Source organism: Dermacentor albipictus, chromosome 1, assembly GCF_038994185.2.
Source record: "Dermacentor albipictus isolate Rhodes 1998 colony chromosome 1, USDA_Dalb.pri_finalv2, whole genome shotgun sequence".
NCBI classification, from domain to species: Eukaryota; Metazoa; Arthropoda; class Arachnida; order Ixodida; family Ixodidae; genus Dermacentor; species Dermacentor albipictus.
In genome coordinates, this window is record NC_091821.1 from 431,522,158 (window position 1) to 431,548,437 (window position 26,280).

Consider the following 26,280-nt stretch of genomic DNA (forward strand, 5'->3'; position numbering starts at 1 on the left):
TACCTCACAGGGAGCGTGTCGCAAAAGTAATAAACTTTTTCGCTACTCCTGCGAGGGTCATCTGCGAATACCCTTTGCAAAGGTCTTGCCTTGAAAGCCATGTGCATCTACACCTTTCGTCAATGGTTTCAAGAGTTTCATATAGAGTTAATAGACAGTTTTAGTTACACGTACGTAGAGGCTTTGCGTACGTAGAGCTTCTACGTGTCAGCAGTGCGCATGCGTGAAACGTAGCGGCCGCGCGCTGGTCTCACGGACGTACGTGAGATTCAGTTCTTTGCGTGCGTTTCTTGCGCACGTAGACAGCTTCGCGCGGGAGTTCCGCAAGATCACGAACAAGCGATAGCGGGCCGCGCGTGCGCAGACGGCTCGCATCGAAACACGGCGGCAGGATTGAATTGGCTACCGCCGTGTTCACATTCCCCGATAGATGGAGTTACGGGGTCCCTTTTGGCGTGCGTCGCGTACGTGTAGCTAAAAGCGTTTCAGATGGCGTGCACGTAAGGTACGTAGGCTTTTCACGCTTGCGTACGTGAAGCCTCTACGTACGTGTAACTAAAACTGTCTAATATACAATGTAGTCTGCAGATATACTCTTTTCCATCTTCTTCTGGAAATGGTTTCGTGAACTGATTTGTCAACACGGGCCATGGGAGACTTTTTCCGAACAACTCGCTTGTGCGTTCAGATGTCTTTCTATTTATTTATTTTTATTTTGCCCCAACATTTGTAGATTGTGGCTCGGAACAGCAGTACGGTGCTATGCCCAGCAAGCTTGCCACCGCCGACAGCGCTTTCATACCACTCACGGGTGCCTCCATCATGACGTAAAGAAACAATGAGCTTGAAAATACGGGAGCACGTGAGTGCGCCCACCAGTTTCCGTCAGGTCACAGACTCAGAAATGGAAAGCGCGAATTATCGTCAACGTAACTATTGTACTTCTCATGCGTCACGTCGCATAGCAACAACTTCTTTAAAAGGCAAAAGCGCTTCAGTTTCCCAAATCCTACCTTCGTAGTCACTAGTAATTTGAGAGACTATCTGAGACCGTATCAGTTCCGGGATCGGCCCAATTCCTCGCGGTGTGTAGCGCTTTGAGGTGCCGTGTAACAATGTTTCGCCCGCGGGATAGGCTCAAGCCATAAAGGAGCAAGTTGCAACGTTTCTTCGTGGGAGTGCAGTAAATTGAACATCATATCGGCGCCGTCATACTATAGTGTCCGTCGTCTGCTGCGGTCCCTACGGCGTATGCCTGCCTCTAATAAGTGTTTCCATTTGTTGACTCTAGCTGCCTATGCAAGTGAGCCTCTAGCGGCCCTTTCAAATAGCTTTTCCGGCTGTTATTGTGTATGAAAATTTATAAAAATGGCTAAACAATCGGTTTCTTAAAGGCAGCGCCTGCAGTGCAGGTAGACGAAGCTCGCTCCACCACATTACGAACTTTCCATGCACGGTTCTAAAGCTTGTAGCTGCAGCTGAGGTAGATAAAGCACAAACGCAACAAATAGGTTGGAAAATCTGCGCCAGAGATTACAAGAACGGTTGTTGGGGTGCAACAAGCATGTAAAAATTGCTTGCTACAGACAACTTCTACAGCATTTACCTTTAAACAAACTAAACTTGATTTGTAGAGGGTAGTAGACTATGATAAAACACCGGATCATGGTAAAACACCGAAAGTGAGATTGTGTCCCCGCTGTTTGGTTTGTGAACTGCTTACCAAAAGGAGATTTTTTGACGCTGGTGGAGAAAGGCAATAACTTAAAGTGACATGAGTTGCGACTCAGTTATCGGTATACGGAAATACAGTGGTCAGTAATTAATCCCTTTTAATTCTACGCATTTAGCTGAGTTCGATCTTATACAGGTTCGTATTCCTTCAGTAAGTGGTTCATTTCGCAAAGCTTACAGAACTGCTCGGCCGAAATTTTTTTCGTGCCAAGGGACAGTATACGCAGTCGAGGACTTAGGAAATTTGCAAGCGCAAGCTGGAGTCAGCTAGCCAATACAGGATAATTTGAGATCGCTGGGAAAGGCCATCGTCCTGCAGTGGCCGTAAAGAAAGGCTGATGATAATGATTATTGACGGTAATGATGATGCCTCTGAGACGGAATGGTTGCAGCCAACAAGAAATCGAAGCTTAATTAGTCGTGTGGGACACAATGACAGTGCAAAGATTCATTGAGGTGGCAAAATTCAATCGCATTCAGAGGAGGCATTTGGTGCTTTCTTTAAAGGGTAGTGCTTTGTGGAGCGACCAAGTTGATGGGTCTCTTTGCAAATCTCGCTGCAAGAGGTGCTTTATTGTTCCTCTTCGAGGCAGCACAAATTAGTCTCCACTGCCTAATATATAACTTGGATGCCCCTACTGTTGTTATGAAGGTTGTTTTAATTCACTGTTGTAGTGAACGGATGGGTCCGTAAGAAATAGGTGCCTCAGCATTACGACGGTCGGTTGATACGATTGCGAAAGGTGCGTACCGTATCGCAAAATCAAGGCTGCACCTTTATGCTCCATTCTGGCTTGGCTCTCGATCGTAAAAGGAAGCTTTAGCTCGGGAGCTCCTATTTAAATGCGTGTGAACCGGTAAACTTTTTTTGCTCGGCAACCACTACACTGACATTGATGAGGTTTGTTGCATCAAAGAAAACTTTAAAGTGTAACTGTGCATAGTGGATTGAACAGATATACAAACCAATTCAGGCCGAACAGCTCTGAACAAATATTTTGGCGCTCCGGGGTCCAGAGGAAAAATAGTTTGGGTTAGAAACAAAGCCTCGCATTTTCTCAGGAGTTTCCAGGCGTCCTTGGGGTGGCACAAGTCTTTTCAAAGCTTTGCACATGTGAGTTCTCGATATTAGTTGCAATTCCCTGAACGTTTCGAGGAGCCGTTGGTTCATTGTCACTGTTCGTGTTAGTTGAATTAAGAGAAGGAAATAGTGGCTCTTTTTCTTGCACGTATGAACAATCTGTATTGCATATTTCCAATGCTTCAGATTGCAATACCCTGCGTGTCAGTGTTTCGGTGCAAATTACCTTTGGCTCCATTTCATGATTACTACATTTACGTTTTCTGGTAGTTAGCTTTCAGCGTTTTGGATACCATTTGTCTTTCTGGTGTCGCATTAACCTGTACACTACATAAACTTTAGATACGCTCCAGAAAAACAGCGAACGCCAAACACTATAGGAAACTGGCAGCATACAGACACTGCAGGGAACGCTAGGCATAGTGCAGAAGCAATAGAACGCACACAACAGGATCGGTGTTGGCACGGGATTAGCATTTCGGCATATTTCAGTATCGCATATGTAACACGAAGAGTCACTTCGCAGCTTGCAATACGAGAACGCTCAGGTAAAACAGAAACGTCCGGTGCGTGCTGTATTACGCCTCAGAATCTCACTCCATTCAAAGGAGTGAGCAGCCCATTCAAAATATGCAACGACGAGAACTACTGCCAGTTAATGCAATATAAGCGAAGGTAAACACAATCAAAATATAAAGGTTGTGGGTACACACGGACACAGGACCGGCTCGTGAAGTAAGCTCTGTTATTAGAATGCAAAAAAAAAACGCCATTGAAAGGAAGGCCAGCTGCTTTGCGTTACAAGAAGAGGTCGCCACAGTAGCGCTGGTCATTTATGTAGCTGCGGTTACTGTCTTCGTGTTTTCAAACTGTTTAACGTAACATGCCTCACAGCATAATCAAATGACACGCGTTTCCACGGGGCCTGCCTCGGCGCGCACAGTCCAATGCTAGCCAGATATAGCCATACTCACGGTCATTCCGTGGCCTCTTCCTTCAAGCTTATCGGCAATCGATCGACCCGCGTAGAGATGCACGTAGCTAGGTGTAGAGCCGTTGCGCTCCAAGCGTGCTCCCCACAGCATCTCGAGTCCCCACTGTAACGACATGTTGAGCGCGAGCTCCATGCCATTGCGCATGTCGCCTTCCACGAGCAGCGCAGAAAGCTCGCGAGGAACGTCTAGCGGCGAGGTCTTGGCAGCGCTTAGGGACGCGTAGCACGAAGTGTATAGGGCCTGGAGCACGTGGCGACCGAAGACGTTGGGTCTCAGCGTCGGGCCAGACAGGAGCGTCCTGCGCGCGGTGGCAAACTTTGTACATTAATAAGTGATGTTGGCCAGTTTAGAAAGTGAAACGTTTGGCCGCATGGGGATATTCATTTGACGTCATCCGCGAGAAGCGCTAGCGTCGTTCGCGGTTGCCGCCATATTGCCGGTCGCGATTTGAAGCGTTCGCTAATGTTGTGTGCGTAAGTTGCAGACGCACCCCTACAAATACTTCCAGCAAATTAAGCTTTCACGGCACCACGCACACATAATCTTTTTGATGTATTCTGATATATGAGCTCCATACGACGGCTTCAAGTATTGGCTGCTCGCACGAGACCTCCTCTGTTTCTCCGACGCCGCACAGACCATAAGATAGGGAATTTGGCGCGGTTATCGGTCGATGCTATCGCCGTCTGGCGGGTCGAGCCCCAATGCATATCATAAAGTTGTACCCATGTCACACAGTAAATTTAACGACATTTCCAATGAATGACAATTGTTACGGTTAGTGTCATTATCACCGCACGCTGTCACACGGCGAGAACTAATGTCATCTGAATATGATGACAACGACGATAGTAAAAGAGAAAAGAGGTAAAAACAGCGTCAAAACCACTTTTTTTTCAATAATTATTTTTTCCAACACGATAAATTCCGCTAGAATATGTTATCCTTCCTTTCACACCATGCTTTTGGATAAGTAATATTTTGACACTGCAGTCAAGTTGAGTCAAGCCAAGCCGAAGAAGTCCGCTACCTCTGCTACAGTGTACTGCTACAGTTTACTTCTGCTGAAGAAAAATCAGAATGGCACTTGCGTGTCCTCGTCGCTGTGATGTGCATGCGGATTCCTAATACCCGCATGGTCGGCGCTTGCGATAGGAAAACACACGCGTGCATTTTCGTCAAGTCAATCGAAGTGGCCGTGGCCAGCGCTCCTGTGCAAACAAGCATGACCGCCACAGTCAAAGCCAGAGGGCCGTCGAGTCACTGGATTGAGAGTAGCTTTCTGTAATTATACACTGAGATGAACTTAAATGTCATTACAGCAATATTAAGGTGATAAAATCGACAGAACAATAGTTACTTTTGGTTAAACAACAAAAAGCATGTCCTGGTTGCGAAGCTGACGGTAGGCTCCAGGGGTAGAGAACACACATTCGGTTCCAAAACGAATGCAAATGAGATTCGGTTGGAAATGCCATTTTCCACGCGTGTCATTACATTTCACCGTGTGACAGCAAACAAATGGCATTATGAGCGAATGTCATTCGTTGTAAATGACATTAGATCTGCCGTGTGACAGCGGTACTAGTTTACTTAGTGTAATGGTAATGCCGGACAAAAAAAAAAAGAAAAAAGCTCTCAACCGCTATGGCGCCGCCGTGTTCGCACCTGTAATTTTTGTAATTGAGAGAAATATTAAAAATATGATGCAACAAACAGTCATTTACACGTAGCACGTACGCATGGACACTGTGTAAAGTTCATTCCGTATATTTTCTCAAAGATCCGAAGGCTTTATACAACATTTTGATGCAAAATATGCAATCCATGAAAGCACGAGTTTGCAGGAACTTGAACTAGATGCCGCCACCATACTGAGGTAGGCTCCGGATCACGTTGATTGCGCGGCTCGTTTGAATCGTATCTTGCTGTCTGAGCCTGCACGCCTGCACAGAGTAGCAGCATGACGGTATCCTTGCGGTTACCGCTTTCAATGCACGGGTGTTATGGGTCGTCTTAATTACTCTAGAGTTGGTTATACTATTAACTTTATGATGCTCACCCTCTATACAGAATGCCAGAATACTGAAAACAGCTGTTGTTACGATGAAGTAATATATGCGCTCATAGAGTTCGTATAAAATACTAGTTGGTTATACTAAGTATAACCTACTTCCCTCTTGCCAGACGTCGGTGGCGACACTAAGTTCTCAGTGTGCGCTGCGCAAGCTAGATGGTTCACGCACTTACTCATGAAAATAACACAAGGACAACACGACAACAAAGCGGACGGCACTATGCTTGTTTTGACCACAATTTGTATACTGTTGTCTTTCATTGCGCCACTTTTTATGATCAAGTATGAAAACTTTTCAGCTCATTGCCGCAACTATTATTGTGGCCCCCACTGGAGACCCGCTCGCATGGGCTGTGATTGCGCGTCAGCTCCTCTTAATTCATTACAATGGGCATAACGAACGCTAATAAATGTTTTATAAGAAGCAACGTCAACATGGCAGTACGGTAACGCGAATGCCTACAGAAGCTCAGTCCATTGTTTATAACTCATAGTAATTTCTCGTCGCAACAAAACAACGATGGAGGCGAATATAAATAGACTAATTCAATTTAATGAAAATAATCAACCTGTTCTAGATAACAACGCATTTCTGATTTCAAGCTACTGTTTATGGGCTGCCTTTCTGACTGATATTCAAGGGCGTAGGCTCCGTAGATGTTCATCGCAAACTGTACTATCTCGAAAGCTGTGTACCAGCGGTGGCAAATTAGTGGCTTTGGTGCTGCGCTGCTAAGCACGAGGCCCAGGGATCAAATCCCGGTCACGGAGGCCGCATTTAGATGGGGGCCAAATGCGAGAAAAGACACCCGTGCTCTTAGATATATGTGCACGGTAAAGAACCGCAGGTGGTCACAATTAATCCGAAGTCCCCCACTACGGCGTGCCTCATAATGAGATCGTGGTTTGGGCACGTAAAACCCTATAATTAAATTGATTTAAAGCTGTGTCCACAGAACACATGAACTCGCATTTTCTGGCTACGCAGATACTGGGTTTAATGCACGACTGCGCAACATAAGCGTGCTATTATCATCTATATTTTGGTTTGTTTCACAATAAAGCCCGTTGTGTATTGGGGTTACCTAGAAAAACTCAAAAGACAAGCGATGGTTTCGGGAGGCAGTGGTGATTTCTGTTTCATGCTGCACGAATCGACAACTATAAATTATTGATGCGAAAGTATCAACTAGCCATTGAGCGAAAAAGTCGGCGGCGTCTGTAGCAACGAAGCGGCATCTACATTCCCATTGGCTGCGACGTCACGTCACGCATGCGCATCAACGGAGCAGAGCGGGCGAATCGGCTGCAGTGCTAGCGCGCCAGGTGTTGCGTGAGGAGAGAGGACATCACCGCGACGCCCTGTCACCAACGCGCCTCGACGGAGCAGATACAGCGACGTGACGCTGTCGGGCGAGACAGATAGCCGTCAACGCGGTAGTCGCGTGACGCGCTTGCTCGGTGTCTTGTCGCGCATTACGTCGGCGGCATGTGGCGTTGGCACCGCACGCTGCTTCTGCTTGCTGCCTCGGGCAGCACATGCCGCCATGGTAGATTACTCCCAGCGCAAAACTCGGAGGAGCGCTCAGCGGCGTATGATTGTTGAGAACGATGCGATTACATAGCACATGCGTGTCAAAGAACTAGAGTAAGGCAGTTGGTGTTTGTCAACGAAGGCGCCTCGCATTGTGTTGGCGCTTTAGTTTCGACCTCCGGCCAGCAACTTTGGACCGCCAACCACCGCGGCCACAAATACGGGCAAAAGTGCAAAACAATGCTTATATGCATCTCATCACTCGCCTGTTGACTGTCTCGTACAGCTTGGACAGGGAACTGGCGACGTACGTTCGGTTGTACGCGAGTGCGTCGGGGCGACGGTCCCACCGGTCGCAGGTGTAAGCGTACATGTTGTCACAAGGCTCCACCGACGGGCTGAGCAGCTCGTGCAGCTCCTCCATGGCGGCCAAGCAGGCCTCGCCGTCGTACTCGAGGCAGAAGGACTGCCAGCGGACGCTGCCCGTTGTCCACAGGCGAAGCGAGTAGGCCACGATGAGCGCTGCCGGCAGCGTTGTCAGCACTGCGCACAGCACGCCCACTCGGTGGTCGCAGCAGAAGTGCGACCGCGCCTTTCGAGTGCTGCTGTGAGGGGAGAGTTCCCCCCGTGCTCGGGATCCTGGGGACGAGGAATGATCGTGTCACTGCGATAGCTCTCGGAGGCTATCGTATCCAGGCGCGTTCGCGACATCGTTGAGGCCGTGGCTTCGCAGAAAGATAACTACGAAGTGTATTGAGCGTCAATAGCTTTTACCGTGCTGGCTCGATTCTAAGTTCCCCTGTTTTGTATTCGAAATTATTAAAATGTGGCATGCGCATTAGAGTCGAGAGCGAGACGGAAAGTGCAGTATGTTTCCATTTATTTGATTCGTAAGATATAGATTCGTACATGAATGTACAGGAGAAAGGTCCCCAAGAACATAGTTGAAATGGGACCTCCTGCAAAAAACGCGTACGATACAAAAAAAAAAATGCAGCACGGCAGAAACAGCAGTGTGAGTGTATCAGGTCAAAGAAATCATAATATATATATATATATATATATATATATATATATATATATATATAACCATAACTTAAGGTCAGTCTCCAGCATGAAACGCGGTAAGAAAACTCTTTATAAACGGAAAAAAAGGGCGCATACACAATTTTTAGAATGAAGCAACTAGATTACAACACTTAATCTTTAATCCAACATTCTACCAGTTTCAAAGCCCATGATCTACCATATCGCAGGCGCCGGAAGTTCTTGTGGGAGCAGGATGTTTAGCGCCAGGAGACACCATGGACCCTGCGCCTTGTGACGAAATAGTACATCCAGCGTCCAGGCAAAGAAGCCGGATATCAAATGCCACGAACGGGACCAAATAATAGCTGCTCTGTGCAGTTGCAAAATGATAAGGAAGCCTAGGAAAGCGATGACGAGAGACACCCGGTCCTCCATGGCTACGATGTGATCAAATTTATTTTGCAATAGAGAACAAAACTCCAATTCTCTCTGCTACTATCTTTTTCTGGTGAAGAAACAAACAATAGAGAACAGTGCCTTTTATTATTTCGATGTACAAAAAGAAAAGCGAGGAAAAAGTCGGGTGCCCGTTACCGTCCAGGGTCGGTTATTTCAGAGTAAATGCGTTACTTCTTGTTACCCGCCTGTTTGGTTCTTATTCTGGCTTCTCGTTTATTTTAGAGCGCAGCTCTTCGGCGGCCATTCCTTCGGCGAGCGTGGGTGTAACCAGAGTCCTTCCATGTTTGGAAGGACTCTGGTGTAACCGAGCGAACGAGCACAGCGAAAGATGAGGGCAAACGCGCAGCGCAGCGAGGGATGAAAAAGGCGGCGAGAGCGAAGAGAATGCGAGGAGGAGAGTGAAGTGCAACCATGATGCGAACAACGAAGGAAGCCAAAGCGAAAGCGTGCGAAGAAAATCGTAGTGCCACGCACGAAGGTCATTGCGGCGATTGCTAAAAGATGGCGCTAGAGTAGCGCGCGTTGTCTTTATGGACACAAAGCGCTGCATGAGCGGACGTTGTCTGCGCCGGCTGCTGTGAATCGCGCCCACGCGTCACCCACGCACTGCCTCTCGCGATCGCCCGATTAGCGAGGGTGTCGCGTCACACTTCGCTCCGTTTGCAACGAGCCGCACGGGACAGATTGTCCGCGCCAGCCAACATGTGGCGAAATGAAAGCAGATATACAGCTGGGCTCAAATTTTGCGTTAAGGAGTATCGTAATTGTCGGTGAATTTTTTGGGATTCGAAATTGCCGTGCATCTCGTTTTATTTTGTATCAATAATCCGGATACGTCAGTGTGATTATCATTGCGCATTGCGATGCGCATTGATTGCGCTGACCTTGTTCTTTTTTTTCTACTTTCGAGTGAGTGAAAAAGCCACCAGGGGGCCGAGTGGAGCGGACGAGCTTCGCATGGGCTGCTGCTTTTATCGCGAGTTATTGCAGTTAACCTTAACCAAACTTCACGATCTTGTGTCATTGAACTGGACAAGGCAATCGGCATCGAAAGTCGCCAGAAAAACCGCGGTGAGTGGATTTGTTTACCTTGAGACACCGAGAAAAGAGCACCTCGGCATATTCGAACACCGTTCTCCGAACGCCGCACGCGCCCCAGGAGCGGGCCCGCGTGGCCTTGCGAGCACCGAGAATGGCAGGGGAAACGAATGGCAGTGCTCACGAAATGGACATAGAGAACAATAGCCAAGACTCCACAGCGGTCCAGAGCAACATGGAATTCGATGAGAACAGCGGCAAGACGCTGAGTCAAGCTGGCCCATGGTTCCAAGCAATCAAGGCAAGAAAAAACAAGAAGACGCCGAACGAGGACCACATACAAGAGGGAGGAAAGCAAGGAAACCCCCAGAACCAGCAAGGAGGACTGAACGCGAGGAGCAACCCGTGAGTGGAAGCAAGCATGCAAGCCCACAGCAGCCACAAACGGCAACAAGATCAGGGAAGCCGAACCAACGGCAAGCCACCGCCGCGACGCGTGACGCCGCCGCTGCCAGAGAATGATTACAAGGTGGTATACCGACCAAGAACCGGCATGAAACTGTCCAGCTGGCCAGACGAGAAGATCACCGAAGGACTTGCAAGGGCAAGTGGTTCCCCTTTCAAAGAATTTTGCGCGAACGTAACCATCCAAACGCAGTGGAAGCAGAACCTGATAATTGCCAGCACCGCAGACGAGGACTACGCACTGAAGCTCGGTTCCATCAGCAGCATCAAACTTGGGGCGGCCACATACGAGATGACGCCGTACATCAAACCGCTCCCAGGAACAGTACGTGGAGTCGTGCATGGTATCACTGCGTGTACGTCGGAGAAACGGCTTGCGGAACTACTGGCAGCCAACAACTGTGGCATCCTGCATGCGAGGATGCTCGGCAAATCCACCTCAGCAGTTATCACCTTCGAAGGTCCGCACATCCCTTTCTATGTGAAGGTGGCCGGCTCGTACACACGTTGCCGCCCATACCGCAGATCGGTACAATATTGCAAGACCTGCGGAGAAATCGGCCACCGGCAGGACGTATGCCCCAACCCCGACAAACATATCTGCAACCGGTGCGGGGTGCAGAACCCACAAGCAGATCATGACTGCCAGTTGCAGTGCAAACTATGTGGACTACCTCACGAGACGGCAAGCAAGGAGTGCGAGAAAAGGCTCAAGCCAAGACCCCCACCCCTGTACGTGAGGGAGAGAAGTAAATGAAGAGGCCGACAACCACCTATAACAAGGGAGACAAGTTCAAGCGCCTCGCAATATGGAACAAGCCATAGCAAGAACAGCAGAAGATCAGCTGGGTGGAAGTGATAGCCAGTTCCAAGTCGACCACCGACCCATTTCCCTCACTGCCGACACAAGAACGAAATTCGAGATACGAGGAAACCATCTCCTCCCTCAGAAGGCAAAACGCCGACCTGATGAAGCGGAATGAAGTGCTCATGAAGCGTCTAGAAGAGCAAGAGGTACGTCAGGAGGAACGGGACAGAAGAGCTCAGGCCAGGGAACAAGCCCTGGAAAGGAAGCTCCAACATGTCATTGACCAATTGCAAAAACAGCAGAAACCGACCACAACACCAACGCCGCCGAGGGAACATACTCCCCCGATAGAGGACCTAGAATCGGGAATAGAGTACAAGATGAACAAGGCCCGAACCGAAGACAAGGCCGAACTCAGAAATGAGTTCCGAGCCGAACTGGCTCAGGCCGTCGACACCATAAGCAAATCTGTGGCAGCCACCGTCCAAGCAGCCGTACAAACGCTCCGCCAGGAGATCACCCAGATGGGCACCGAGCTCAGCCAACGCAATCCATCCTAGAAAGGGAAAAAGAGCAGGGAAGGAAAAAGCCAAAATACCCCATCAGAGAAGCCCAGATGAACGAGACTCTGGGAAGCCAAGATGGCGAATAAGATAGCAAAGAAGAAAGAAGCGACCGAAACCCTCAAAATTTGGCAGTGGAATTGCAGAGGAATAAATCGGAAAAGGCAAAATTTACTTCACCTATGCACCCTACACCAACCTGACGTCATCGCGCTACAGGAAACAGAAACAAATAATATTACGATGCGTGGCTACAAAACGCACATTGCCCAAGGAAGGACCCGGACCGCCGTCCTCATCAAGAAGCACTACACGACGCAGCAGCACCAAATCAACCATAGAATCGAACACACTCTGACTGAGCTGGTTCCTCCCAAGAAAACCCTGCAGAGCCTCTACATCGTGAATGTATACAGTCCTCCGCGGGATACACTCAAGGACTTGGACAAGTTCCTGAGAGAAGTGAAGAAAGTCACTAACGGTCACAAACTTCTCGTGGTGGGTCACTTTAACGCTCCACACGTGGCTTGGGGCTACCGATCAACCAACAAGAAGGGTGTGGACGTGCACAACGCGGCACAACACCACCAGCTGACGTTGTGGACCGATCCTCTAATACCAACTAGAATCGGCAAGTGTCTCCAGAGACACCACACCAGACCTGACCTTCTCCACTGGCTTAAGGCAAGTCGAGTGGTCGAGACTGGACGAGACTCTGGGCAGCGACCATCGTATCATCCAGACCGAAATCATGCACCACAAAACTCCCGTGGGATTAGGTCAGGCCAAAATTACCGACTGGCCTGCTTTTCGGAAAGATGAACACTCCAGAAGCCTAGAGGACATCGAGGAGTGGACCAAGAACGTGATGGACTTGGTTACCAAGTACACAAAAACCATCCAACTCACTGTGGACAATCCCGAAGTCGACCCACACCTACTTCACCTCTGGGGGGCCAGACGAGGACTTTTGAAGAGATGGAAGAAGCAGAAGAGAAACCGCAAACTCAAGATCCGCATTGCCGCAGTCTCGCGGCAGGCGGAGGAGTATGCTGAAAAACTCGGACGTCAGAACTGGAATTAAGTGTGCGACCAGTTACAGGGAACCCTCAGCAACCGAAAGACCTGGGCCATTCTAAAGACCCTTCTGGCGAAGACGGAATAAAAAACTGCCGCGAGGCAACACATACAAAGACTTATACACAACTTCCAGGGAACCGAAGAAGAAGCGCTCGAAGCCATCACCGGGAAATACATCGGAGACGAGCAACAACGGAAGACGGAGCCAGTCATTCACCCGGAGTACCAGGGGGAACCCAATCCGGATTTAGACCAACCTTTCACCAAGTCGGAGATCGTGGCAGCCTTAAGAAATCTCACAAGAAACACGATGCCCGGCAGCGACAAAATTAACAACAAGACCCTCCGTAACCTGGACGACGGGGCGACGGAGAGTTTACTAAAGTATATCAATGAAAGCTGGGAGACCGGCAGTATACCGGCTTCCTGGAAGCACGCGGACGTAACGATGATCCCGAAACCCGGCAAGCCCATCAACCTGCAGGACCTGCGTCCGATTTCTCTCACGTAATGCGCGGGAAAACTCTTCGAGCACATGGTCCACAATCGTCTCTCGCCCTACCTGGAAGAAGGTGGGAACCTGCCGAACACTATGTTCGGTTTCCGGCCTAACCTCTCCACCCAGGACATTCTACTTCAGCTTAAAGGAGAAGTCATCGACGGCCTCAGCACATTCCACAAGAGTGCCATCCTGGCACTCGACGTGAAGGGAGCCTTCGACAACGTCTCACACGAAGCAGTGCTAAACAGCCTACAACATACCAACTGCGGACGGCGGACATACAACTACCTCCGGGACTTCCTGACGGGTAGAACGGCGACCACAGGCCTGGGGCATCTCAGGACCGAGAAGCTCCAAATACCGCAGAAAGGAACCCCCCAAGGGTCGGTGATCTCCCCGTTGCTGTTCAATATAGCGATGAGGGGATTGCCGAACCTCTTGGAAAACATCAGGGGTATGCGTCACGCAATGTATGCAGACGACCTGACCATGTGGACGTGCACGGGTTCGGCAGGCGAACAACAAGGCGCCCTGCAGGAAGCTATCGACAGGACGGAGCAGTATCTACACCGCTGCGGTCTTTCATGCGCGCCGGAAAAGTCGGAGCTCCTGATCCTCAAAAAGAGGACAAGAGGGCGGCCTCCGCAGGAGACACCTGACCCAACGTTGACACTAAATGGAGTCAACATACCCAAGGTGGACACACTCCGTATTCTGGGCCTCACTCTCCAGAAGGACGGTGCCGGTCTCGCCGCCATTAAAAAACTGCAAGCGACAGTTACCCAAGTCGCGCACTTAGTGCGAAGAGTGACAAACAAAAAGCACGGCCTGAAAGAGCAGGACACAATCAGGTTAATACAAGCCCTGATAATCAGTAGAGTCACTTACGGCACTCCGTACCTGGGTCTCAAGAACAGCGACAGAGACAAATTGAACACCCTGATACGAAAGACCTACAAGCTGGCACTGGGGCTTCCACCGACGACGTCTACGGAGAAGCTACTCAGCCTGGGCATCCACAATACTTGGGAAGAACTAGTAGAGGCCCACAAGACGAGCCAGATCGAGCGACTCAAGCTCACCAGCACGGGTAGGGACACGTTAATAAGACTGGGCTACCCAGTTGAATATGAATCCACAAAACAGCGGGTTCCTCTACCCCTGAGGGAGAAGATCACGGTGGCCAACATCCCGAGAAACATGCACCCTGAACACCACAGAGAAAGGAGGCGAGCGAGAGTGAAAGCTCTACGTAAGGCCTACGAAGGACCAAAACAAGGAGAAGTCCGATACACCGACGCGGAAAAGTACAAGAACAGAGCGGCCCACGCTATCAGCGTGATCAACGGCCAAGGACAAGAGGTAGCGGCGGCCTCGGTAAGCACTCCAGACATCGACTGCGCGGAAGAAACGGCGATAGCCCTGGCGGCCACTACGGGACAGCGAGATGAAGATCTAATCACAATTATCACCGACTCACAAACAGCATGTAGAAATGATCAAAAGTGCCGCATTTCCAAACAAGCCCTCAGCATCCTCGAAAAACGAGACAATTTTCCAGAAGTGTACATTGTTTGGGCCCCGGGACACGAGTCCCTGGTGGGTAATGTAGCGGCTAATGCCGCTGCCCGAGATCACACCCTCCGGGCTATCCCACCAGGTTCACGAGCACCGGTAGACCAACAAGATAGCGTCCCGAAAAGATCCTGAGCCACTACAGAGTGGGTAGAATGATCTATCCACCCCCGCATCCCCAGCTGACAAGAGAAGAGGCGGTGATCTTCCGAAGACTACAGACCGGCACATTCCCGCACGGCACCCTGCTACACGCCATGTATCCCACGAGCTACACTCACAAATGCGCCTTCTGCTCCACGCCCAATACCCTCTACCACATGGTATGGGAATGTCAAAAAAACCCATCGACACCGCCCATCACCGGACCAACCGTCGAGCAGTGGGAGGCACAGCTGACAAGCTCGACCCCTGAAGACCAGCATCGCGTGGTGAGCAGGGCCAAGCTATCAGCTCAGGCCCACGGCATCCTGGACTAGGGACGCCGCCCACCTCGGACGATTTTACCGTCGGCTCATTTCAAGTAATAAAGTTTATTCCTCCCTCCTCGCGTGAGTATTTCTTTCAGTCTGGACTCGCGCTTGGCTTTCGCTAAGTACGCGCAGCTCCTAGGACGGCTCTGAATGCGCCTCCCCGCTTCTGTTCCTAATCCATATAGTAGGCCTTCGAGCCATCCCTCAATAAGTACATCGTGTCATCATCATTTAATTGCGGGTAGGTCTGCTAAATATTAATTGCCTTTTTTATATAGGTTAGGCGTCAGAGCAATAACTGTGGAGGATGTCAAGAAATAAGCATCAACACCGTTTAATCTCTTCAGGCGCTATGTGCAACCACATTTTCAATGAGCTGAATTAACTGGTGCCTGAAAGGTTTAAAGCAATCTGGGTTTCCCGCAGACCTTTTTTACAAAGAACAATGTAGGATATCTACAAGCACGCACACACGTGACAGTGTCAGGACAGAGAAAAGACGGGGAATGCGGGAGATGGAAATTCAAGACCATGAGCAAAACGTGAACAATGCGAATGCAGGAGCCAACGTTTCGACAAGTGGACTTGTCTTCTTCAAGGCGATATATGCCTTCCTCGCCACAGTATATATAGGTAGGGTTCTTCTAAAGGGGAAAGGGTATGAGGCGGGAGGACGCGGAAACGAGGGAAAATTTGTTAGCGTGTCGAATTGAGAGTAAAGAAACGCTGTGTACAAGGTCAAAGCCAGCCCCCCCCCCCCCCCCCCCCCTACACCCCGGTCAGTCAACACACGCGCGTTAGCCGGCGTGTCAAGGGCGTCTGGCACGCCGGCTGACAAACAAAAAAAAAAAGGAAAGGAAAGGGGAGAAAAAAAAAGGGGGGGGGGACACGCCAAGAAATCAAACTAAGTGTTGTTGCCTATAGCTTGAAGTTTAGCATAGCGAATGGATTCTAAAGCTCCCTTTGAAACGTTTATGCATGCCTATTGGTTGCAATGTCTTGAACTTATGGACAAGGTATGATTCTCTGTATTTTCTTTCTCGTTCAGAACGGAAATTCGACTGTAAGATGTAGAGTTTAAGTTCATCAAAGTTATGATGTGGTTCGTTGAAATGCTCGGTGACGGCTGTGGGAAGCTTTTTAGCTGTGTCCGCGTGATGTCCGGTTAATCTGACGTTCATTGATTGTCCTGTTTCACCGATATATTGTTTCTTACAGAAGGAACATTCAAGCATATAAATCACATCCGATCTTGTGCAAGTGAAGCTAGATTTGACTTCACGTGTATAACTATTTGCGGCGCTTTTAATTTTAATGTCACTTTGAAGGTGCCTGCAGGTTTTGCACCTAGGGCGACAACATGCTTTTATGACGGGGGAATGCTGCTGGCTGACTTTTGCGTGCACTAACATGTCTTTGAAGTTCTTGTTTCGGCGACAGGTTACCCTGGGTACATCCGGGAACGCTTTTCGAAGACGCTAGATCGTTACTTGATAATATTGGGTGGTATTTTCTTAGGATGTTGTTTATGTTTGGGAGTGCATTAGAATATTTTGTTATAAAGGCCGGCGGTCTGTCAGATTCTAATTTGGGCTGTCTCTTCGCCAATTGGTTCTCGAGTGCTTTTTGTGGCCGGCTGCATTCGCTAATGACGTCGAACATTAAGATTAAGATTTGCTCTTAGGAAGAATTCTAGCGTAAGAACTTTTTGCGAATACGACCAGCAAATATTTTTCTGCGCGATCGTATTTTGCAGTATGCTCGTGCGTAAGTTCAGCTTGTACGCACGTTTCCGGCCTCCCGGTTGAAACCGCACGGTGCGAGGCGACTGCTGTTCGACTTCTGGCGAGGAGGCGTCTGACTTTTCCAGCAAGACACCCGAAGGAGAAACGATGACGTGGAGTCCATGGACGTCACCATCAGCCAGAGGGACGCTGTCCGGTTCGGTCAGCTGAGAGTCCGTGCCAAGAGACTGCGGCAAAACAAAGGAGCTTGCAGAGGGCTATTCGCGGCTTCGTTTCACACCGTTGCCTGTGGTGATGCAGCTAATTGTTATTATTATTTTTCTTTCAGACGTGACGACGTCACTGCTTGCACGACATCAGCCGCACGATGAAACTTAAGACAAAATACATGCCTGACGTTTATCCGTGTAAGTGAAGTTATCTTAGTGTCGGAGAACGGGGCATGTAAGGAGAACTCATGGAATGTGCAATCTGTATTCGCTACAGATTACGACGTGTCCATGGTTCCATGTTTCTTTTTTTTTTTTCATTTCTTCCTGTTCCGCAGCTATCTGGATCTTATGTGGCGGCGCCATTCAGAACTGATGGAAAGGGGCTCCTGCTGTCTCTCCGCATACGTGTGAGGACGTTAATACCCTATTTCTCATTGGTTTCTATACGTCGGAGTACCTTTCTCAGGTTATTTGCGAAACACAACTGCTCTCGCTGCTGCTGAAAGATCCCTTGGTGACAATTTCCGTGAGTTCGTATTGCATCATGGAGGAAGTCAAAACTGAGGAGAGGTCCTGACGTCACTTTTTGGGAGCTTAGTGACGCCGGAAGTTGACGTTACTCCGCCATGTTGTCGGTGCACAGTTCCTCCCTCATTTTTTACTTTTCTCGCCTTCTGCGCGCAACCACATCGGGCCGCGCGGACGTAGGTGCGGCCTGGTAATTCAACCAACGGATCTAATCGCGGTGTAGTACCGTCGCTGTACCGTCGCCCCAACGTCATTTCGTCTAAGTATCGTGCTCTATAAATAGATTTAAAAGGAGTTGATAATGAGCTCCGCAACTTAGACCGTGAGGTCGATCCGCGGTAGTTTTGTCGGTTTTTATGAAAATAAATCTACGTTCTCGCTGCGCTACAAGAATGCACAGGTGACGACCAGCTTCACGCACATCAACATACGCCGTCCTATGGCTAGTCCATATGCAGTTTATGAGAGCAAAGAGGCATGCTGGTCGTGGCTTTAGGAAAAGTTTTCCTTTATCGATGCGAGTTTTGGGCGGCCGCGCATCATGGAGATGCGACAAGCCACAGGGCGCCGACGAGGAGGCCAGAAGAAGAGGACGCCGTTACGCGCTTTGATACACCGGCCGTGGCATAAAGTGTATAGTTCTCACGGTAAGTGAAACTTCACGTTAACAAACTTCTGCGATAGCCGCTGCGCGGTACCGAGCAGTACGCGCGTATGCGTGCGGCTAGCCGGGCCTATACGTTTGACGTGTGGGCAGGCGTCCGTCCTTCTGTCGTGCCTTGTTGACTCTTGCACCGCATGCGCCAACCTTCACTTCCCTGCGCCCCTCTGGAACACGCACATAAGATATATGCGGTAAGGTGGGTTCGTCCCTCAATTGCCCAAAGCAGCCGCTTCTTTCCCATCCTTCCACATGTCCGTCGTGCGCGCCACAAGTCACAAGTTTCGCTGTCAGAAGCAGCAACGGTGTGCAGCCGGCCCTCACCTGCAAGGCGTTTACCATACATATTCTGAAGCACGGTGGTATCAGTCTGTGATGACACGTTAACACGAGTCTACCAAAGACAGCAAATATACTCCCAGATCGTCCTTGGCTTGGTACGTAGCGTATGCGGCGTTGCATGCGCGCCCGTCTCACAATTTTTGCTTTTTACAATCCTGCCTGGCCCAAACAAGAGCCATGAGGGCATGGCCTGGATAATATATACAGAGACTAACGCAAACCAGCACACACGACGCCTATGCCACGGGACGGGACCTACGGAGCAGCACAGGCATGAACACACAGCCAAATAACAGAACCGCAGTTGTGTCCCTGCAACGTGGCCGCCACAGCGACAGAATTCACGTAAGTTTCTGCATACTTCCCTCGTAACACCACGATTGGGTAAGGAGGTGCCCTACCCCATTTCGTTGCTTCCTCCATGTATCGCTCACGCTACTGTGGGCATGCAGGAGCGCCATAGATCACGTGGGTGATATAAGAATAGATATCACGTCAAACAAGACTATTTGACGTCAGCGCGGCGCTCCTTGCACATTCCACAGAGGTTCTAAGAAACGGACACCAAAGTTGCGAAATGATGCTAGAAGGTGCGCTTTGAAACTTGTCACCCCTGCGAACCTTGTCAAGCCAATTTAGCTAAGGGCTCTAATTTCCAGCGCAATGATGTGACGTAAGACACGACATAGTTCTCTGTCTAATCTGTAACCTTGTCCCCCTTTGTGGTCGAAATCAGTGCCATGAAAAAAAAAAACACGAAACAGATACCCTAAAAGTTTGAGCATCAGTTTGTGCAGGTAACCTTCCTGTTCTTTCTTTTACGTGCAACTGCGACTACGCCTGCCAATCCACTCGAGCAGCCAATCCACTCTGCAGCGTTCGGAAGCTGTGAATTCAGAAGGCAGATCTTGGAGTCCGATGCCGATGCTCTTGATTTGCGTCACATTCGCTAGATGTCCCTGCAATACTGCACGCCCGCTCGTCGAAGAGCAAGACTGGATGGTACTACAGAAGAAGGTAAGGTTAGGCGCCGCGCATGGAAAAAAAAAATTGTTTGAGAGGGCTGCGAGCTAACTGGATAGGGGCACGTTAATAAAACAGTGCTTTATTTCAAGTGTAAAGTTATACTTACACCATTTTACTGTGTATATGATACATCGCGACGTTTTCAATTTCGCTGTCATTGTGAAGTGCGTCGTCTGTTCCCGAGCGCGCGTTCGTCACGCCGATGCCCCGTTTTTGTTGCAGAAAGCATGTACAATATATTTTTTAAAAATTTCTTTGTTTGTTTCACTGCGCCCATGACACTTGTCGGCCGTTACCAATTGTAATTTTAGCCAGATGAACTGCCACCTTCAATACAGTTTTCTAAGAGTAACACGTGATGCTGTCACAGCAGCCACAGATCTGCAGTGTAAAGCTACATAATGGAATATTATCGTGTTTTTTTTCATGCCCTGTTATTGTCGGTGGAATATTAGAATGGCATGGACGATATTTGAAAACATTATTACAGTGAAATAAACCAGGTTTATCAACTGCGTAGCGCGAAGAGACGAAGCGGATGACTAAACTCGGCAAATCGGAGGGTGCACATAGACTTATATATAGTAGAAAAATGATCAGACACCTTAAATGCACTAATTTAAAAAGTGATTCCTCTTGACCGAAATAAACGTGTTTTGCCCTAACAAACATGGCACCACCATACTTCTTTTCCTGGTGGTGCCTTAAAATCTGCCGCATCTACCGGAAAGCGTATACGGAGGTTCTTGCAGCTATGGTGTTACTTGCGCATCGATCGCTCTTTCGGATTTTGTCAACCGGAAACACGGCGCACGGATTAAATCTTAGACTATGTACCGCAAGTACCGCTACAATTCTATGCGACACAGGCAGGCCTCAAAGCCGGCATGGTCTCTAAAGCGACAGAAACAAATAAGCGGCGGAGTGAGCACACATTCGGGATTTCGCATAACGCGATGGGACGCTCGCCGTATTTTCGAGAACGAGCCCGGCGGAGGAAACACGTGTGGTCACCCCAGGCGAAGCGCGCCTCCGGTCTGGCGACGGCAACGGCCAGGCCGCGGTGGCATTCGGGGTTCGTGCTGCTTCGGGGCTCTTGCCACTTCAGTGGCTCCAGAGGGCTCGTACCCTCAATGATATATACCTGCCTCGAATGACAAAGGTTTCGTCGGAGAGCACCAGCGGGGCGCCGCGCATGCAGAGGATCGTGCGACGATGGCAGAGTGCAGCTGCACACAGCTGCGTTGTGTGCCGCCAACAATTCTCTAGAGAACAGGCCCACTCACGGGAGCGCGCACGACACTTTCGAGCGACGGCCTGCGGCTGGAGGCCTCATCACGGATGGAACTACACAGTGTACCACCATTCTAGTGCGCTCTGTAGATGGAACCAGCCCCAGGTGGGCCACTGGGCTTTCGGAGGGAAGGAATCAGGGCAAATGATGGAACACCAATACGAAGAGTATTGCTAGAGAAAGATATTACGTATGTACTCAAACTGAATCGGGAAAACTGGAAAATGAAGACCAATGTAATTTTCATGACTGATCTGGCGATCTCTTTCAACGTGCCAGCAGTTGAAATGAAGTAGAAACATGTAAGTCGCATCGAATAATATTAGCTTTTCAGAACGTATTGGATTCCAGAATTCGCTATTGAATTGCTATTGAATTCACTGTTGAATTCGCTAGCACACATACCTACTGCAATGAACAGATAATATCTGCATAATGTCTACGTGTATGCGAAAAATGCCGTTCCTTTAACTGCTTGGCTATTTTCGTTGTGATATAGTGCGCCAGATAACACAAAACAGTCGTTCATAATACACAAGCTACTCAGTTGAGCGGATACGACGAACTGCTGGGGAGCAGCATAACATACAGGTTTAAAATATAAGACAAACATGACCTGCCTTTAAAGGAAATCAGGCTTGATAATAATTTCACTTTGTTTCCACCCCTAGAAGAAAGCCTAATGAGAGAGCTACCTTCTTTTTTTGAAAGAACGAATTCCGGGGTTTTACGTGGTAAAACCACGATTGATTGCGATGCAGCCAGTTTGGTTTTCACCACCGGGATATATTTAACGTGAACAATAAGTACCCGAGTGTGTTTATATTTAGCCCCCATTGAATTCCAGCGCCTGGATTGAACCCGCGAGATCAAGTTTAGCCGCGCGACGTCATAGGCACTAATTAAGCTATTACGCGTTTTGAAAATTTTTAAGCATGGACTGAGCAAAAAAAAAAAAGAAAACTTGCGGAAAGCTTACGGCCCTAAGAATAGTATCTATAGCATAGACGAATACAATTTTTTTTCGGTGGCCGAGATCTGGCCCCAGTAAAGGACCCGTACCAATTATTTGGCATTCTGTTGGACGAGGAAGACGCAAATGTGACCGGAATGTCGCGCTGCAACATTCCGTTCATGGAATCATTTTTTTTTCTGTACGTATACTTCACGCAAACCTGAGAAGAGGGCGCCGGATGACACAGATATATTTTATTCGTTTAAAGCGGCTAACACAAGCTTACAATATTTTTTTTTGTCTGCGTTTCCCAAGATCTGCTGATGGAAATCTATGTGCGCAAAAACACACGCGAGAAATACATTTTGCTTGAAGAACAAGCAAAATATTTGTCCTCCATGGAAACTACAATAGCATAGTACAATGAAAGATGACACTGCAGCCGCAATACGTGCGCAGTCAACGCGTGGCCCAAACAAATGTAAGAAAAGAAACGTATTTCTTCTTAAGACATAAGTACCCGTCATACCTAATTGGCAACGCCATTGAAACTGTGCAATCGCGAATACTAGCACGCGAAGTAGCACTGACAACTCCGTCGAGCAGTATTGCCAGCAGCTTACAACGGTGTGACCTTGATGGGGCCCAACCAACTTCAATCGTATATAGCGCAGCCACAGCAGTTTTCGTCACTGGGTGCCTCACTGCAAAACGGGCTCCGCCCCGGCCGCTCATCCCACTCAACCTTATTCTACAGTACACTCTAGAAACTACAATGGATACTGCACAATGGAACTACAATGGATACTGCACTAGTATAACCATCGTACTCGCATTTCGCCGTGTCACCAACATCTTGGTGATGACTTTTTAAAAATTCTGTGAACCGAAACGAGATAAGGCGAAATGAAATATAAATGAAGCAAGAAAAGCTGATTCCTGTGGGAGACCAAGTAATTTTCTAAGCACGTACGCCCAGATACAAAACGACTCATTCAATTGCAAAGGGTGTGGGCTGACACCATCACTGACAGAAGCTCGAACCTGGGGGTGCAGTTTGACACAGCGTTTCAAAGAGCCAGCTACCACGAGGAAGGAACGCGAGGAATTGGCTCGCGATGTACTGGCCAAACGTCCCAAAGAGCTAGTCGGCTTTGGAACGAGATTACTATAGGTAATATACATAGGTGCTATCGTGGCCTAGTGGTTAAAACACTGGGCAGCTGTGCCCGAAGGTAGAGGCTCGATTCCGCTATCGGTCATGTATTTCTTTCTATTCAAGAAGCCCGTAGTGCCGCAAGACAGGAAGAACCTTCCTCAAGGTTCCTCAAATGAGGCATAGGATGCTTCGCATCAAAAAGTGCGCGCAGAAAGGCAACGAAGGCTAGCCGAGGGAACAAGCGCGAGAACAATACTCATGCGACCCCAGAGAGCTAACACATATATACGCACGCCTACTATTCGGTGCTCTACGTCTGATGACGTAGTGCTAAGAAGCCTGCACAGATTTTGAGCATGATCTGTTTTTACCCTGCACCGCGCTTCATGGATGTCCATAAGCTGACATCCAAGACGAAGGTTAACAGAGGAGTCAGCGCGAACACGGGCTCACGTGGATAACTTTGGCTGCTTAATTGCCGGCACGGCTTTTCACTTGCCATGGCGACGGTTTAGCTTTGGGGCTTAAAAAAACGTCCAGTATCCTGTCTTTGCATAAAAGTTCGTCGAGGAAGCATTACGCGTTTCTGGCCAATTTCTAGTGCGCAGGAAGTATCCCTATAATGTTTGGAAATAAATTGACATGATGCTTCAAACACATGTACTTATGATTGGCCCGCTTACGATACACAATAAAGCGATTAATGAACGTGATGTTCTTGATAAAAAGAAAAACTAATAGAAATACGCAGGATTCCGTATTAGCTCACCTTTGCAACGTGTAGCTGTTTTTTTTTTTCGGTCCCGCTTAACCAACTGGGCCAAGCTGGTAGGCAAAATTAGCGATGCGACTTGGACACCGCAAAATTCCGCCATATTGCCGAGTAAGGCATCCTGTCAGTGCTGATTGGCTTACAAGCGCTGCTACGTACTGTACTCTCTGATTAGCTCAAACTGACAACACGGAAAAAAAATTGACAGTGTTCACAATAGAACGCGGGCAGCCTTCCCGGACCCTTTTTGTAAACGTCAACGAATAAATCTTATGACCCTTCGTTCCCTTTTACTTTCTTTTCTAGCGAACAACTTTCCGTATCTTTCGTTGGCCTATAAGCCGCCTGCTTTCCGTCTTTGCCTGGATATCTTTGTCCTCGCACTCATTGTGCCTGCAAGACAGTCGGTCACCTCAACGAATCCCGAGCTGGCCGTTGTCCAGAGCTCGTTGCCGTCCTCGTCCACGTCTTCCGTGCTACCGGATTTAGTCACAGGTGTTCCGACTCGCGGTCTCTCGCTCTTGGATGGCGCCTGTGGTAGCGGCGTAGAGCGGGTGCGTTGGAGAACCGGACGCTCGATGCTCATCTGCTTGACTTCGCCGTCTGGAAAGAGGCGAGCGAGAAAGGCAGACATTCTGGAATAAGCCCGCTTCAGAGAATGACGTCATGGAGATGCCGTGACGCTGTCGTGATATTCTATGCATGTCCAATAAAAAGAAAGAAAAATAGAAAAAGTGCACGCTAAGGAAAAGCTCTCCTGGCACAAATTAGCACTTCATAAAGGATATATCGATTTGGCCACGTTCAGAAAAGTTGCTTAACAAATATATTGGTCCAAAGCGGAGAATAGAGAAGAACTAAGGTTTTGTCCTAGACGTCGACTTTGCTTGTACAATGCCGTTCAAAATAGTGCCGCTAGTCTACGAATGCAAAGTTCAAGCGGCTCGTACAATCAAAGTGCGTTTTCAGCGCTGGACGACTTCAAGTTTGAGGACGTGTAGTTAGTGGAACGTCTTGTAATCAATTGTGCCTAATTCAGTTTAATTGATGCTTTCGAACTATAGGCTGCGCGATGAAAAGACTCTTCGGTCATTGCTTCTGCGCAACGTGAAAAAGCTAGTCTGGAGAATTATCAAAGCAACCTCTACGTACAAAAGAGCAAACAACCTGCGTGACGCGACCACCTAAGGTCCACATGCGTGCACTCCAAACAGACTGTCTTTAATGAATGGGCAAATTTTCATGTTTAGTAATAACCAAATTTCGATTAAAAAGCAAAGCATAACTGCCAAGAGGGTTTTAATGTCCATATGATTGTTTGGGCAGGTCTAAAGTAAATGTCCATTTAAGTAAAGCATTTTGGTGCCAGATATACATAAGAGGTGCGCATTACTATTTTTCTTAATCACACAGTTTTGCAGTTAATTTTCATATTTTGTATATTACTGGTTAATTTCGTTTTATTTTGTTTTTATTTCTGTTCACACGTTGAGGTGTCGCTTGCAGTTTTTACTACGGGACGCGTTCCTGCATGACAACGTTACTCGTTACTATGAAATGATTTGGCAATTGAATTGAACAGGTGGTGGCAATTGGCATAGCTGTAGTACTCCTTTTATTTGTTGACTCATTAACTTAACACGAGGCCTGGGGCAGAAGAAACACATATATTGCCCTTGCAAATGTTTACTTATAAGAGTTTCAGATACGGATCTACAGAAAATGGCATAGCCAGACTAGCGCCTGCTTTTATGTAATTACGTAAGGGCGCGCTGGTTACGACTAACGAAAAAAAGAGGAGACGATGGAGTTGGCCTAATATGTGAAGTATGAAATACGTTTTACTAGAGTAAGACAAGGCTATACGAAAAAAAAGTCGTACCCTAGGACAAATAAATAAATGTGCTCTCTCATGTACGTTTCTTGCTGTCTTTCTGCAACGTTGTTTTCCTATCTATCTCTTTCCTATCTTATCTTTACTAAATCCACGAAAAATGGCTTGCAAATTTCAACACTTTGCGTGCTTGCCAACCGCCGTTGCAATACAATCGTCACTTACAGCGCATACATAGACGGAGGACGAAAAAGGACGACGTCTATGTATGCGCTGTAAGTGACGATTGATACCATGGAATACCAACTAGCCCGTACTCAAACCTTGTTGCTATACAAT

The 26,280-nt window shown here is 48.3% G+C and overlaps 2 protein-coding genes across 2 annotated transcripts in view; one reads left to right on the forward strand and one right to left on the reverse strand.

Annotated features, from left to right (window-relative positions):
* LOC135908476 (cholinesterase-like) overlaps nt 1–26,280 on the forward strand; it is a 281,744-nt gene that overhangs the window by 73,623 nt on the left and 181,841 nt on the right. The window lies entirely within an intron of this gene.
* LOC135907339 (endothelin-converting enzyme 2-like) overlaps nt 1–26,280 on the reverse strand; it is a 45,295-nt gene that overhangs the window by 17,620 nt on the left and 1,395 nt on the right. The window contains exons 2-5 of the mRNA XM_065439026.2: nt 24,520–24,710; nt 17,202–17,385; nt 7,688–8,060; nt 3,790–4,108 (exon numbers count right to left, since the gene is read on the reverse strand). Coding sequence (XP_065295098.1) covers nt 3,790–4,108; nt 7,688–8,060; nt 17,202–17,385; nt 24,520–24,710 — 1,067 coding nt within the window. The remainder of the gene's footprint in view (nt 1–3,789; nt 4,109–7,687; nt 8,061–17,201; nt 17,386–24,519; nt 24,711–26,280) is intronic.